The 14,621-nt window shown below is 39.8% G+C and overlaps 1 protein-coding gene across 1 annotated transcript; it reads right to left on the reverse strand.

The window, feature by feature from the left end:
* Positions 1-7,489: 7,489 nt before the first annotated feature.
* Positions 7,490-11,750, reverse strand: LOC308091780 (uncharacterized protein). Its single transcript, XM_080437501.1, has 6 exons — positions 11,609-11,750; positions 11,040-11,145; positions 10,027-10,155; positions 9,478-9,560; positions 8,739-8,939; positions 7,490-7,615 (listed from the first exon to the last, which is right to left on the reverse strand). Exons 2-5 carry the CDS (start codon positions 11,131-11,133, stop codon positions 8,757-8,759), a joined length of 489 nt encoding a protein of 162 aa, XP_080293627.1. The 5' UTR covers positions 11,134-11,145; positions 11,609-11,750; the 3' UTR covers positions 7,490-7,615; positions 8,739-8,756.
* Between the last annotated feature and the right edge of the window lie 2,871 nt (positions 11,751-14,621).

Below are 14,621 nucleotides of genomic sequence, written 5' to 3' on the forward strand. Positions count from 1 at the left end.
CATCTGAAGAGGCTACATTCACTCTGAGAGTTTTCCTTTCAACGATGGGTAAAGTTCCTGAAAGCCAGCCTGACCGGCAGGTCGTCATCCACCATTCTGACGGCAAGGAGGCTCCTTCTAGCTCCTCCAACAGGAGGAAGAGGAGGTGGAGGAGGAAGAAGAGATTGGGAGGAGACAACTCTCTCTCCATCACCATCTCCAACTCCTCTGACTCCTGTACCTCCTCCGGCTCCCAGAGTCAGAGGAGGAAGAGGCGGCATAGAGGGAGAGCCAGCCGAGAGAGATACAACCGTCAGAGAACTCCGTCTGTCACTGCAGTCAGTGAGCCACTAGCCTGAAGTATTTTGACCCACAACAAAACGGTCCTTTTAAGGGCCAAACACTTGTATCTTGAAAGAGTGTGTAACCTATAGACTAGAAACTACTGTGCAGTGTGCAGTGAAAATGCGGGGCCACCGGCCACCGCTTACTCGCCCATCCCGGTCGACGCCGTCACACCGGTCCTCCTGAGCGACCCCAGCAACGGGCGCCGAAGCGCCACAAGCCGGCGAGGGGGAAGCACCGGGCCGGTGTCATGCGATGCGAGCCCAGGCTCAAAGCCTGCCGCCAGAACCAATCAATACGCTTTAGTAACACAACAAATAAGATCATCGTGTTAGTGTTCACTTTCCCAAAATCGTTGCTTTTAGCCTAGTCCATTGTTTAACGTTGTTACTTAAACTCAGCCACTATTGCCTGTTAGCTACTCACACTGCACGGTTTGAACCATCTCTTGTATATAAATATGGCTTGGACTGTGGGCAATGTGTTCAAATTGTGGGTAGTAGACTATATGGTAACAGGATAGGTGGGCACCAAAACCATCTGGGCAATAGGGACAACTGGGCACCTTGGACGAGTGGGCACTTAATGTCCAGTTATCCTGGTGCCCACCTCTCCGGTGCCCAGTCATCCCAAAAATATGGTGCCCAGATGTCCTATAGTGCCCACCTATCTTGTTTAGTGATAGTCAAATAGTGTCTTGTGGTCTTGAAATGGTCTTGTCACATGTTTTATTGCACTTTTCTTGACATTTTCATCGGGTTAATGTCGAGACTGAGGGACACATTTAAAGCACCTTAATACAATTATCACTGTGATGAAACGCTCAATATAAGAACTCACCTGCACACATAGAAACAAATGAACCAGCAGGAGGAGACAGCACACCAGTGCAGCTGCTCAGTGGCAATGAGTTGTGCAACTCTCAGGTTGTGTGGAAACTGGAACCTTATTTCATCAATGAAATGTGCTGTTGTAAACAACAACAACAAATATGCCCAGCAAACCTTTTCTGGAAAAATGATGGCATCTATTGATACCATTGTTGTTTAATTAACTTGCTTGTGTCCATATGACTGATTTTAATTGTACCTGAATGAATTATTGGTTCCATCTGCAGTTTTCTTGTTAAGAAAATATATGTACTCTTTGGTATTCTTGTGACAATGTCCAAGTTAGGCTTTAAGTACATTTCCATATTGTCCATATGACCATTAACCTATATACATAGATATATAGTCCTATATACTTCGTTGACCGGGGTCCCCTAGGGGTCTGCCGAAAATAGACGATCCACAAGCTCACAACTTGTCACCGTGGTTGATCCGGTTAACTAAGTGAATAGGGTTTAATTGCTTAATATCTTGAATCAATTATCACCTCCACCACCACACCCCTCCATCTATGGTGATGTTATTGGTTATTTCCATACCAATACACAGTACAGTACATGAATAATCTACTTTGTTACCTTCATATACTGATCATGAAACACATAAGCAACAGATAAAGATGGACAATATGTGGGCTTATGCCCAGATAACTTACATAACAAGGTTCTACCAAAGTTCAGGGTCAGTAGTAATTCAGCATTTAACCAGACCTCATATAACATAAGACAGATGTATGGATTCACAGTATGTCAGGAACAGACAGGACATTAGATAAAAACATATTTGAAAAGCATATTTATTGATGACCTGCACAGCAGAGATGAATGATATAGGCTTCATTCAGTATTGAGTAGAGCTCATATCAATGTTGATACAGTATTTGAGCAGATGCAGTGTAAATCATATATTCTAGTCCATTTTCCCATAGCTTTGTTTGAGCAGCAGGTTTGAAGCAGAAGCAGGTGTCATATTATGCGTGTCCGGTTCAAACCTGCTGCAGAGCCGATCAAATGAAGCTATGGGAAGACGAACTGCAACAGGAAATGGGTATGCCATCTTCTCAAAACTTGACACTGCAGTTATGCAGGGAGCCAATAGGGATGCAACAGTTTGTTAAAGCTCTTCTTCACATCTCTCCGCTATGCTCTGGTCCCTTCGTGGTCACTGCTGCTCTGAGCACCCAACCTCCCAGTCTCAGTGCATACAATCTAGTCTAAGCACAAGGCCACTGAGTTGCTTTACACACACAAAGACTCTAAATCCCTGGATTCACTTGATGAATGCAAGCGGTTTTCAACTTTCATAAGTCATAATAGAACTAATGTTTGTCATTTCATACAACTTTTTAAATATTTATATAATTGAAATGACTTTCAGGATACTGGTTGCACTGTCCAGCATTGGCCAAAAAACTTTTCTTCTGCCAACTATTTGTAAAAGAAAACTATAGCTTCAACTTATTATTTGGTGACATTAACACATTACTAGAACTATTCGATCATGAGTTATCTATAAATGGCATGATTGAGAGTGTGAGCAACAATGTAGCAGTACAGATTACATACATACTGACTGTATGTACCACTGTGTCTCAGGAGGTACAGCCAGAAGGTTTCCGTTTCCATCCCCGGCTCCTCCTAGTCTTGTGTCAAAGTGTCCTTGAGAAACAACAACACATGGTTACAGTGTCCTCACAGTATCCCACCTTTAACACAACCCACTATGTAAGCAAAAGGTATACACACAATTCCCCAATACTGTAGCCTACACTGTAGAACAAAAAAGAAAAACAGTCACAGCTGTCCATCCATACCATGACTCACCGTTGCTTAGGCAATATAAAGTGTCAATGTCAACAAGGCGCGACCAACGTGTGACTCATTGTAAATCCTCAAAGTTACTGGCATATAAACATTAATTAGTTGAGTAGTAGCAAGTTGAATACACCATATTGTTCTTTGTTATTTTAGTTGTCTTGTACATTGGAAACTGTTAATGTATCTATAGATTTTTCTGTATCTCTGATGAATGAACCCTAACTACTGTGTGACCCATGAACTATCCTCTAGTCTAGCACCACCTTCAGGCAAAATATAAACATTTCACACAGATATATTATAATCTAACAGGCAGATATCATTTCGATGTTGTTGTCCCCGGCCCCGGGTGTCCTCATTCATGGATTGATGTGAGCTCTGCCCACTATTCCCTTTATATACCTGCCTTTTCACACGTTGTTCAGTACACCTGACGAAGGCCACAGAGCGGAAACGTTATGTTTTTATACTGCTGCATAAATAAATATATTTTTCTGGGAGCATTAAGACAGTGTGCAGACCTTCTCCCTCTCTACAAACGTGAGATGTGTGACACTGCAGAGGCATTATGGTGGGGATATTTATGTCCATCACTGAAACAACACAGAACAAAATATAGACCGTTTTCTGTAACTTCTAATTAACCACACGAACCCCATAGCCTCCTTATTCTTGTAATTGGGCAAAACAATCGGCTGACATTCAGTGAAAATCGCCGATCTGCAAGCTCGTGACCCGTCACATTGCAACGTGTTGTGAGCTTGTAGATCGGCTATTTTCTTCTAAGAGATTTGGTGTAGAGGGGAAAACAAGAGGGGGCCCTGGGGGACTCCAGTCAACAAAGTATATAGGGTTTAAATGGTCAATGATTAAACAAAAAGTTAGCCTTGTCCCTTGAGGGTGTCATCTCTTCTTCATCCAAAAGGTGTTTCCTTCCATTCAGACATTCCACTAAAATTGAAAAATGAAATCAGATCAGTGGTTCAAATAAGTCAGATACCAGATTGATTGATTAGAAGGTTCACATTTCAACATCATGCACTTGTCTCTAATTGCCCCACCAACATGTAAGTGCAAACGTAGCTACCACATTAACAAAGTACAAAGTAAACTGTCATTCAAAATGTGATGATTATAATGTGCTTTACAACATCCCTCTCTGTAAAATGTATTTCAACTTTTATAATCAAACTTTAAAAAGTAACTCATCAGCAATAAAGTCTGCATCATGATACTGCTTACATGCATCTTTATTTTTGATGGGTGTTTTGTTCTTCTCAAATAACCTAACTAAGGTTCTGCAGACAAAGAGTGATTGTTCATAGAATATGAAATTGTCAAATAATGTTTTGTCATGCAAAAGCAGACAGACAGACATGCAGGCAGACAGACGGATATCTCATACAGGCAAACAAACAAAGCAATTAGTAAACACAAACACAACACAAGAAGGCAACATACAACAACAACAATGATATAGCATGCCTGATAATAATAATATCTCTCTTGTCCAAGTCCTTCAGGGGTTTTGGCTTATTGAGCGTATCCTCTGTACCATGCTCTGTAAACATTACATTAGGATTACATTAACAACATATAAATTAACGTTAACGTATAAATAGAACACAACCCAAAACTACACTACATCACAATACATAACAGGACAACACAACAACAGGGACTAGCGCATCATAACAAAGCAGACAACACAACACTATTAGTTTGCTACTGATTCACTGGAGGCTAAATGTTCATTAACTATCGCGCAAAACAATTAACGAAAATAACGAAAATAGCCTATAATTATATCTCCCAGCTCACAACTTGTCATGTCACGACCAGGGGTCAACAATATGTCCGTACACAGACAAACATGTCCGTGGCTTGACTTGTCCGCTGCAATTTTTTTATTTTGTTTTTACCTGACATTATAATGTTCTTATTTTGATCATAAGACCCAATTACTGAATTAAAGTCTCGAGGTTTTCTTCAGAATATGTCTGACACGGAGTTCCGGTTTGGCTGTTGACGAGAACGGTCATGCACATGTGAGCTCCGACGGTTTGCCTCACAGTTACTTCAAAATGTTATCATTTGTTTAAAAAACCTCAACTAACAGAACAATAGTTGGATTATTTCGTCGGTCGGTGCATGGAAACTTACAACCTCAGAAGCAAAAAGGCTACTTTGTCGGAGGATTCTAACGACGCCACATCGTGCCAAACAATGGCGGTCGGAGGTGGACCCCTAACGCTAGAGACGGTGTTGAAAGCGATACGTGAGTGCAAAGATGATTTGTCTAAACAGATTGATGCCAAAACATCCAACATTCAATCGGCTCTCAAGGCGATTGAGAACTCTCTATCAACTTTATCAGACCAAGTTGGAGCAATGGAAGTACGCGTGTCTGCTAATGAAGACAACATGGCGGACGTTCTTCTCCGACTCGAAAAGGCTGAGAAGCAGTTGGGAGACGCGGAAGGCAAATTGAATGATTATGAGGACAGGAGTAGACGAAATAACGTGGTTTTATTTAATATACCAGAAAATGCTGAAGGTCGGGATGCTACTGCATTCCTAGAACGCATTATACCACAGGTCCTCAACCCTATCGTCTTTGAAACCCCGTTTATCGTTGAACGCTGCCATCGCCTCGGTAAACCCATTGAGAACAAGACCAGGCCACTGATAGCAAGAATCCTCAACTTCAAGCACAGAGAAAAGATGCTCCACCGATCCAGAGAGATGAAAGAAGTCTTCCTCGACAAAAGAAGAATATATCTCCACCCTGACTGCAGCGCCGAGACGCGACGCAAAAAGAATGCCTACAAAGCGGTAAAACAGCTGCTGTTGGATAAAAACATCACTGACTATCGCCTACATCATCCAGCAAAATTGCGTGTCGCCCACGGTGGAGCTGTGAAATGGTTCAACACACCAGAAGAAGTGGAGGACTTCTTGAAGACCTTGGATTAAAACTTTTTTATTAGGATCATTTTTCAACAGGTTAAACCTAGCGGACATTATGGCAGGACAGCCACGGAACTATTCTTCCTGAAAAAGGAATGGGAGTAAGTCATATAACTACCTTTACAATGTTTTTTCCCTGATATAGATATGTTTGACTTTTTTTAGTTGACTTACATTACACGTAGAGGGGGATCTCCCTTGTTACAATTGGATTTTACAAGGACTATTTTTTGTTTATATTTCGGATCACCACTTCTGCATTCTCCTTTTTTTTCATCTTTATATACTGGCTCTGCCTGATTTATTGTTTATTTTTCCACCGCTAGGTTATTTGTTTTGCCTTTTTTTTCTGTTACAAAAGCTCCCTAACATGGTGAATTTGATGTTTCTTTTATTGAACTATGGCTCGAATTTAATTTAACTTTTCAAATATCAGATGTCTTCAAATGTTGATCTGTAGTTTTTGTTTTGTTGGGGAGGGGGGGAATAATTATGACCGATGTTGTGATTTACTACGAATGACGTTATTAGTGATGATGCCTCCATCTACATCAAACCTCCCTGCTGAAAAAACCAGCTTAGACCAGCCTAAGCTGGACCAGCTGGTTTTAGCTGGTCTTGGTGGTTGACCACCTTAAGGTGTGTTTTGGACGTCCAAAACACACCTTAAGCTGGTCTTGGTGGTTGACCAGCTTAAGGTGGTAGGTTTTGCTGGTTTAAACTGGTAGCTGGTTTAAGCTGGTAGCTGGTATTTTTGATGGTTTAGCTGGTTTAAGCTGGTAGCTGGTATTTATGATGGTTTAGCTGGTTTAAGCTGGTAGCTGGTATTTTTGATGGTTTAGCTGGTTTAAGCTGGTAGCTGGTATTTTTGATGGTTTAGCTGGTTTAAGCTGGTAGCTGGTATTTATGATGGTTTAGCTGGTTTAAGCTGGTAGCTGGTATTTATGATGGTTTAGCTGGTAGCTGGTTTAAGCTGGTTTAAGCTGCTATCTGGTATTTATGTGTATTCAGGTGTATTCTGGATATGCAGTGACCAACTTTGCTGGAGAGGATGCATGATCATGGTGAATTTCAGCCAGGTGCCCACAGCACGTGGTATATTTAAAAAACAGTAGCCTACAGTAGCCTATATAAAAGTGAGCAAAATCCACAAAGTCATAAATAATCATGTATCAATTTCATACATAACAATAATTTATTAAACACTTATAAAAAACCCTCAAAAACAACATTTAAATAACAAATAAATGTATAAATAAACACATAAATACATGAACTTCAACCTGAGGAACACACTAACACACACACAGTGTTCAAATGACTGGAAAAGAGTGAAAGAATATGAAAAATCGGACAGATCCGTCTTGATTACATGACTATGGAGATACTGTATACCGATGTGTGTGATGTTTGGAAAACATCTGTAAAGTTGCAGCCAAAAATTTGTCTTGCAAAAATCGGCCTGCTGGTGGCGCTATAAAGCATTACCCCCATATCAACCCCCCCCTACACAGACACACAATTTCTTGTCCTTTCTATTGATGTCCTGGCCATGGTCCATGGCCTTCCTCTTTGTGAGAATGTTCTGCCCCTGCAGCCACCAATGGAAACAGTCTGAAAGAAAACAAACAAGAACCCCCAACAATAAAACAAATATAATTAGCAATATACTGCATGGGGTGAGTTAAATGAATTGTGATGTTTTGAGAAAAACTTAAAGTAACTTAAACTTCACCCATTTTCAACCTTATCTTCATATAACTAACTGATCCTCGCTAATGTTCATTATACAATGGCACCATTTCTGTCTACTCGTTCTGCCACTCATTGGTGGAATGTGGACAGTTCAGAAACCTGCCTACCAGTGACATCACCAATGGAGATTCCAAGCTAATGGAAACTACAGTGTGTCTCTACCTGGAAAGTTTGCATGCAGAAGTAGAAGCCATTGTTCTTGCATTAATAATGAACAAATAAAGTTGTTCTAAATGACCAAACCTGCCTACCGATGATGTCAAAGGTAGGCAGGTTTCTAAACTGTCCACGACCTATCAACGAAACACAGAGTGAGTAGACATAAATGGTGCCATCTTAAAATGTGTATTAGTGAGGACCAATTATATGAAGATGAGTTGAAAATGGGGTGAAGTGTTTTTTTAACCCCGTGTTTCAGTTCAGTTAGAAAACATGCATTTGAATGAAAAAGGTGGGTGGACAGTGGGCAGGCAATAAGTCAGATGGCTACAATGGACAACAACAATTTGGGGGAAAAAGCTACCCCTGCCAAACATGCATGTAGGGCTGCCACTACCAATTATTCTACTTGCGATTATTCTATTGATTACTTTTTTGATCTACAAGCTCACAACACGTCCAACGAGTTGCAAGCTTGTAGATCGGCATTTCTTTCAGCCATAAAATCGATTTTATTACAATAGAGTATTTTCTTTTATGATTGATTAATAAGCTTAATATAATCTCTTTTCCAGAAGGTGACATTCCCGTTTCCGGATCAGTTTTTCATAGCTTCATTTGATTGGCTACAACCAACATCTCCATATGTGTTTCTGGTTGAAACAGTATGCTGCTGAGACAACCAAATGAAGGTATGAAAAACTGAACAGGTAACGCTAACGGGAATTCCACCTTCTGGAAAAGAGAACTACAGTCATGCACAGAGCAGATTGAATTATGAGATCAAGTCATAATGAACCCCCCCACCCCTCAGTAAACATACCTCTTCTGAGTCCTGCGGTCAGGGGGGTTTGGCCTCCCCCTTGCTAGTGGGGCATTCTTTGTAAGGCTCCTGCATGGTCTTCAGGGTTGTTGTCCCCCAAATGGCAACAGCAAGCTCCTTCATGAACAGGGAGTCCTTGGTGTTTGCTGCCACCATCTTCCAGATCTCCTTTTCGAGCCACACACCAGAGCCAATGTGGACCTGAAACAGAAGAAAACAACACATGTTTTAGAAATTAAAAAACATTTTACCATGACATTTCAGACTCATTTTTGACAAAAGCAGGCCCACTTCAAACAGAATTTACTGTAAAGAAATTACATTTTCAAGGACCCCCAAATGTGGACCCATTTAGAAAAGAGTTGGTGCCATGGACCTCCAATAGAGAAGATGTTAATTGTTGGATTACATTTAGTACAGAATTCTACAACTGTCTATACTGTAGGTGGGGAGAGTTGAAGTAATTCTTATACAGTACATTGTCATTGGATTACATTCTAGCTGGTAAAATAGTAGTGAAATTAACCTTTTCCACCCGGCATCCCTATTTTGTTCATGCCATAGGCAAAACTGTTCAAAAATAGTTCAAAAATAGCAAAACATAGCTGATCTACAAGCTCACGATGCATCATGACACGTTGCCTATTTTTGAAATGATAACTGTTTCTTATTTAGCTGGGGACACTGTGGAACCCCACTTTTAAGAACCACTGTCCTACACAGTATGTTTCTTCAATACCTTGTCACCGTTGCCGTCAAACATCCCAGGTGTCGATGCCAAATCGTCTGACTCTGGGGAAGAGGAAACGGAGGAAGTTGCAACTGAAAATGTAGAGAATCATATTTAAGCTCCTTTTGGCAGTATCACAGTACTTATATTGTACACATTGTCACCATTTTCCGTAGAACAGTATGACTGTCTAAACACACCTATGCTGTCACTGGTTTGCTTATCTGCAGCAGGGATGTCAGGCTTTGCTGCAGAGCTATATTGGGGCCCTTCCTCCAGTTTCTGTTTGGCAATCTCTAATTTGTTGCATCTTAAAGCATGAACAGGGTACGGAAAAATAAAAACTGAATTGATGTATGCCTTAGTAGATACCAGTTTAATAATGAGCCTAGCATCTGTCCACTCCATTTAACATGCTTTCTATATAATGTTTTTTAACATTTGTGGTCAAGATCTAAGTAAAAAAGAACATGAGAACAAATAACCAACATATCGATATATACAAAAAGAGAAGAGCAAACTCATGCAACTGTTTCGTTAACATTAGTCATTGCTTACTTAGTTTTAAGATGCTGTAGGTCCAGCTCCAACTCTTTGGCCTTCTTCTGGGTATGACTGTACTTGACATTTCGTCGTGGATAGCTTGGGGAACAACAGCATCTCCACCGTATTCAGACGAGTCAGAGTCTAAAGGTAGTGCAAGTAATATATTTTGGATAAAACAAGATGTTTTTTGTTAGAAAGTTAAAGTGGAATAAAATGTAATTTTATGCAACCTGTATCGTAGAGTATATTAATACAATATAACTTATACAATCTGTATGTTAGAGTATGTTAATACAAATAATACAATATAACTTATATAATTGGGGTGGTTGTATTTAGTCTCCCTGCTCTTCTATTGAGACATTTAGATAGTGTCAAAGGTCATGTCTCACCTAGACACAGGATCTGACATGAATTTTGATCTGATGGTCAAGATTCAATGTATCACCTGAGCAAGCAGGCAGGCTCTATTAGCTCAATGGTAAAAGGTTACAGCACTTGCTCAGGAAACCGGGTTCAAATCCGGGGTAGAAGAGGAAAGTTACATAGTGCAGCTTTAACCCATTAAGACCTGGGGCCGATTCTAAAAATGCTCTCTAAATCCTAAAAGTTTTTTGAACATAAAAGGAAAAAGATTTGAGGTACAAATGTTCACTTTAAAACATATATATTCAAAGATTTTCAAAAATAGCAGATCTACATGCTCATAGCGCGCCACTCGGTGTCGCGCTATGAGCTTGTAGATCTGCTATTTTTGAAGCCAAAGGTCTAGCCAAAGAAATCAAAACAATTACACAGATGCGTTCCTGGTCTAAATGGGTTCAAATTTTGTATGCCCACTTCTTTGTGTCATCACTTCCAATTGTAACTTATTTATCCTGTATCCTGTATGAGTTCTGATTGGTTAAATTTGGTATTCCTGGAAATGCATTTTCGGCTTACTAAAGAGGTGGAGAGTCTGGGAGACCCCTGTTACTGAACAAGCAATGATTACTTTAACATTTAACAAAACAATATCACTTTACCTTCAAACTGTTTTCTTCTCTTTGTGGGAGGGGGGGGGCATAACACATAATGGTTCTCTCTTCCTTTTTCTCTTTTAGTAGGGCTGCAAACCATTCATTTTGGCCACTGCAGCCAAAGAAATGTGTAATAATAACACACACACACACACACACACACACAGACAGACAGACAGACAGACAGACAGACAGACAAGGGAATCATTAATGTTCAGAGTTCACGGGATATTAAAACACTCTGTAGCTTCATCACTGAAAGCATGTGTCCACACACACACACACACACACACACACACACACACACACACACAGACGTCATATTCTGAATTTAGTTTTGAGCGGCACACAGGCAAGCAGTAGTGGCCTATAGTATAAATTATATTGTATATTCCCACTATAATTTATTGTCATAATCCCTTTATCAAGACAAATTAAATAACTAAATGTGTAGAGTTGGGTCATGACATGAGTCACTTGTGATTGACTTCGAACACAGCAGCCTACGCACTTCAATACAGTAATAGTAGCCTAAAACGCCTACATAAATAGTATTTCTGTGTGTCAACACTCACCTAAAATGTCCGCCGCTTCTTCTTCTTTCTTTTATCTTCTCTGAAGCCGGTTTATAATTATTTTTGATGAATCCAAAGCAACGCAATTTATCTAACTTTCTATTGAAGTGAGAGCTGCAGCCTGCATGCAGCATTCGTTCTCCCCGCGCATCTCGAGCGGTCGCGGACATAGAGTTCAAGGGTCGCGAGCCTGCTGAGACAGTGTTGCCAGATTTTGTGAGAGAAATAAGCAGCCAGGTCTGTGAAAAAAATTAAGCCCAAAAGAAGCGACATTTGCACTTTAAACCTATTTGAAAATAGCCGATCTACAAGCTCACAGTGCGTCGCATTTGCAACACATTGTGAGCTTGTAGATCTGCTATTTTCAAAAATAATAAGTGAAATATTTCACTAATATTTACAAGCAACTTTACAGAAAAACAAGACCAAAGTCACTTATAATAAGCAGATATGGCAACACTGCTCAGGGCCCATAAAGGGCCCACTTCTCTGTAAAAACAGATGTACAAGCTCACAACACGTCAAATTGCGACAAGATGTAGATCTGTAGATCTGTTCATTTTGGTAACCATAGCAAAAAAAAGTGTTATTTAGAATCAAACTAGCATATTATTTGCCAATTGCGAAATTAAGTAAATAAGTTTGGATGAATGTTGTCATGATAATAATAATACATTATTATTATTCTTATTATTATTACCCTTATTATTATTATTATTATTAAATATAATATTTATGTCACATCACAAGCAAAGGACAAGAAATGTAAAGTAAAATACAATGCAATACAATACAATACAATACAATACAATACAATACAATACAATACAATAAAATATACTGTATATACTGGGGGGGGGGGGGGGGGCAATTGTAACAGAAGAAAATCTTCACAGTCTAATGGCAGGTATGATGTCTCCCCGGGATCCAAACTAGTTAAAATAGCAGATCTGCAAGCTCACAACGCTTGTAGATCTGCTATTTTCACTGCATGTTTTTTTTTATTAATTGATGGAATTTCTTAGATTTTGTATTTATTAGTTTTTTTATTGATGAAGATTTTAGATTTTTGGGTGGGAAATGTTTTGAAATAATATAGTAATATATTTTTGTAGGAAACAAAAAAAAGGATCTTTCCTCGTGATGTGTACATGACCCACAAATGGGCCCCGACCCACTGTTTTGGGAAACACACACGTGATCTAACCCAGTGGTCCTCAACCCTTTCAGGCCGCAACGTCCCAAAATAATCATATTTGAACTGGGGACCCCCCACCCTTAAAGCACTTGGAATGTAGGAGTTGATGCATTACGTTTAGTTTGACTCTATTGTGAAAATAGCAGATCTTCAAGCTCACAACGCCTCGCAAGGAAGGTGTTGTGAGCTTGTAGATCTGCTATTTTCAAAATGTTTTCTTATATTATTATTATTGTTAGACAATTTGGCCAATGTTTGACATTTTTTTATAGTATAGTTTGTTGATTACTTTTGATGCAGTAATGGTGGTTTTTTTAGGTACTAAAAAGGTCTTAAAGGTCCTTAAATTATCACTTCACTGTCATCTGGGGACCACCCCCAAATCACGTGGGGACCCCCCTGGGAGTCCCGATCCACATGTTGAGAACCACTGATCTAACCAAACTTGACCAGCTGCTAAGCTGGTCTTTGCTGGTCTGTCCAGTGTCCAGCCATCTGACCAGCTAAGTCTAGCTGGTAAGCTGGTCTTTGCTGGGCAGTCCACCCATTTGACCAGCAAAGACCAGCTACCAGCTTGGCTTTGCTGGTCAGTCCAGCCAGCCAGCTGGCTGACCAGCAAAGACCAGCAGAATCCAGCTTAGTGACCAGCTAACCAACTACACTGGCAAACCAGCCTGACCAGCCTGACCAGCTTGTCCAGCCTGGTATGCCATCTAAACCAGCTTAAGACCAGCTAAGACCAGCTAATACCAGCTAAAACCAGCTAAAACCAGCAACCACCATAAGCTGGTTTGTGCTGGTTTTTTCAGCAGGGCTGACATCCTTATAGGCACTCCAGTTATTGAATTAACATAGTAGAAACCCATTTGGACTACTTTTTCTTATAGTATAATATTTGATTTTAGAATTGATAAGTTTTTTAAAAAATAACTGGGATGTCTAGACTTATTATTTTGTTTAAATATGCTTGGCCTACCATCTTGCCCATACTCCTCACTCCTTTAATTTATATAATTGTATTTTGCTGTTGCACATAACGGTTAGGCTATAAAGTATATGCATACTTCTACATATTTTTTATTTTTGCTAAGTTAAATTATTTTGGGGACTATTTTGACTTTTGATGTGCTTTGTGTAGATTTAGCAGGGAGCAGAGAGAGGGGGCGGGATTGGAATGCTAAGAATGTCTGCAGGCTACACGGGGATGTTGCTAGACTGCAGTGTCAGAATTGACCTGTTTTTTTTTTGTGGTTAATTGGCGCCATCGTCAGGCGAGGTGTGGATATGACTTTTTCAAAAAAAAACAAAACAATGGGATTTCTTTTCTTCTCTCAGAGCTGCAGGATGGAGGCTTCAATTCACTACTTTATTTCACTACTTTATTTCAATTTTTTTTATTTTTGTTCTGTATTGAGGTTGGTATTTAGAGAGATGAATAGTAACTGTGAGGGCAACCTTACACTAGGTAAGAGTAGCCCATCTAATGTTTGTTTTTCTGTTTTTCTGTTTTCTTGGGGATATTTCATGGGCTCCTGGGGATTTGAATGGTCACTACTTGGGCTCGCTATTGTATTTTAATAGCTACGGCACCTTATTCATGACACAATACCTGACTCATAGCTCACTTTACATTATTGGAATCCTGTTGTGCTCCTGGCTGGGAATTTATTATCATAATATGCTCCATACTAATTTAAATGACTAGTGAACTAAATTTTGTCTCCTGGAATGTGAAGGGAATTAACTCTCCAATCAAGAGGAAGAAAATAATTACTTATTTAAAGAAATTATCCACAGGTGTTGCCTTCATTCAGG

Source organism: Gymnoscopelus braueri, assembly GCF_963280865.1.
Source record: "Gymnoscopelus braueri genome assembly, chromosome: 9".
NCBI classification, from domain to species: Eukaryota; Metazoa; Chordata; class Actinopteri; order Myctophiformes; family Myctophidae; genus Gymnoscopelus; species Gymnoscopelus braueri.

Bases quoted from the DNA above. Each gene is read 5' to 3' on its own strand.
- LOC308091780 (XM_080437501.1), bottom strand. From the start codon at position 11,133: ATGGTTTGCAGCCCTACTAAAAGAGAAAAAGGAAGAGAGAACCATTAT. The intron at 10,156-11,039 runs GTAAAGTGATAT...CACTACCTTTAG, and splicing joins GAGAAGAAAACAGTTTGAAG to ACTCTGACTCGTCTGAATAC. The intron at 9,561-10,026 runs GTAAGCAATGAC...CTACATTTTCAG, and splicing joins CTACAGCATCTTAAAACTAA to TTGCAACTTCCTCCGTTTCC.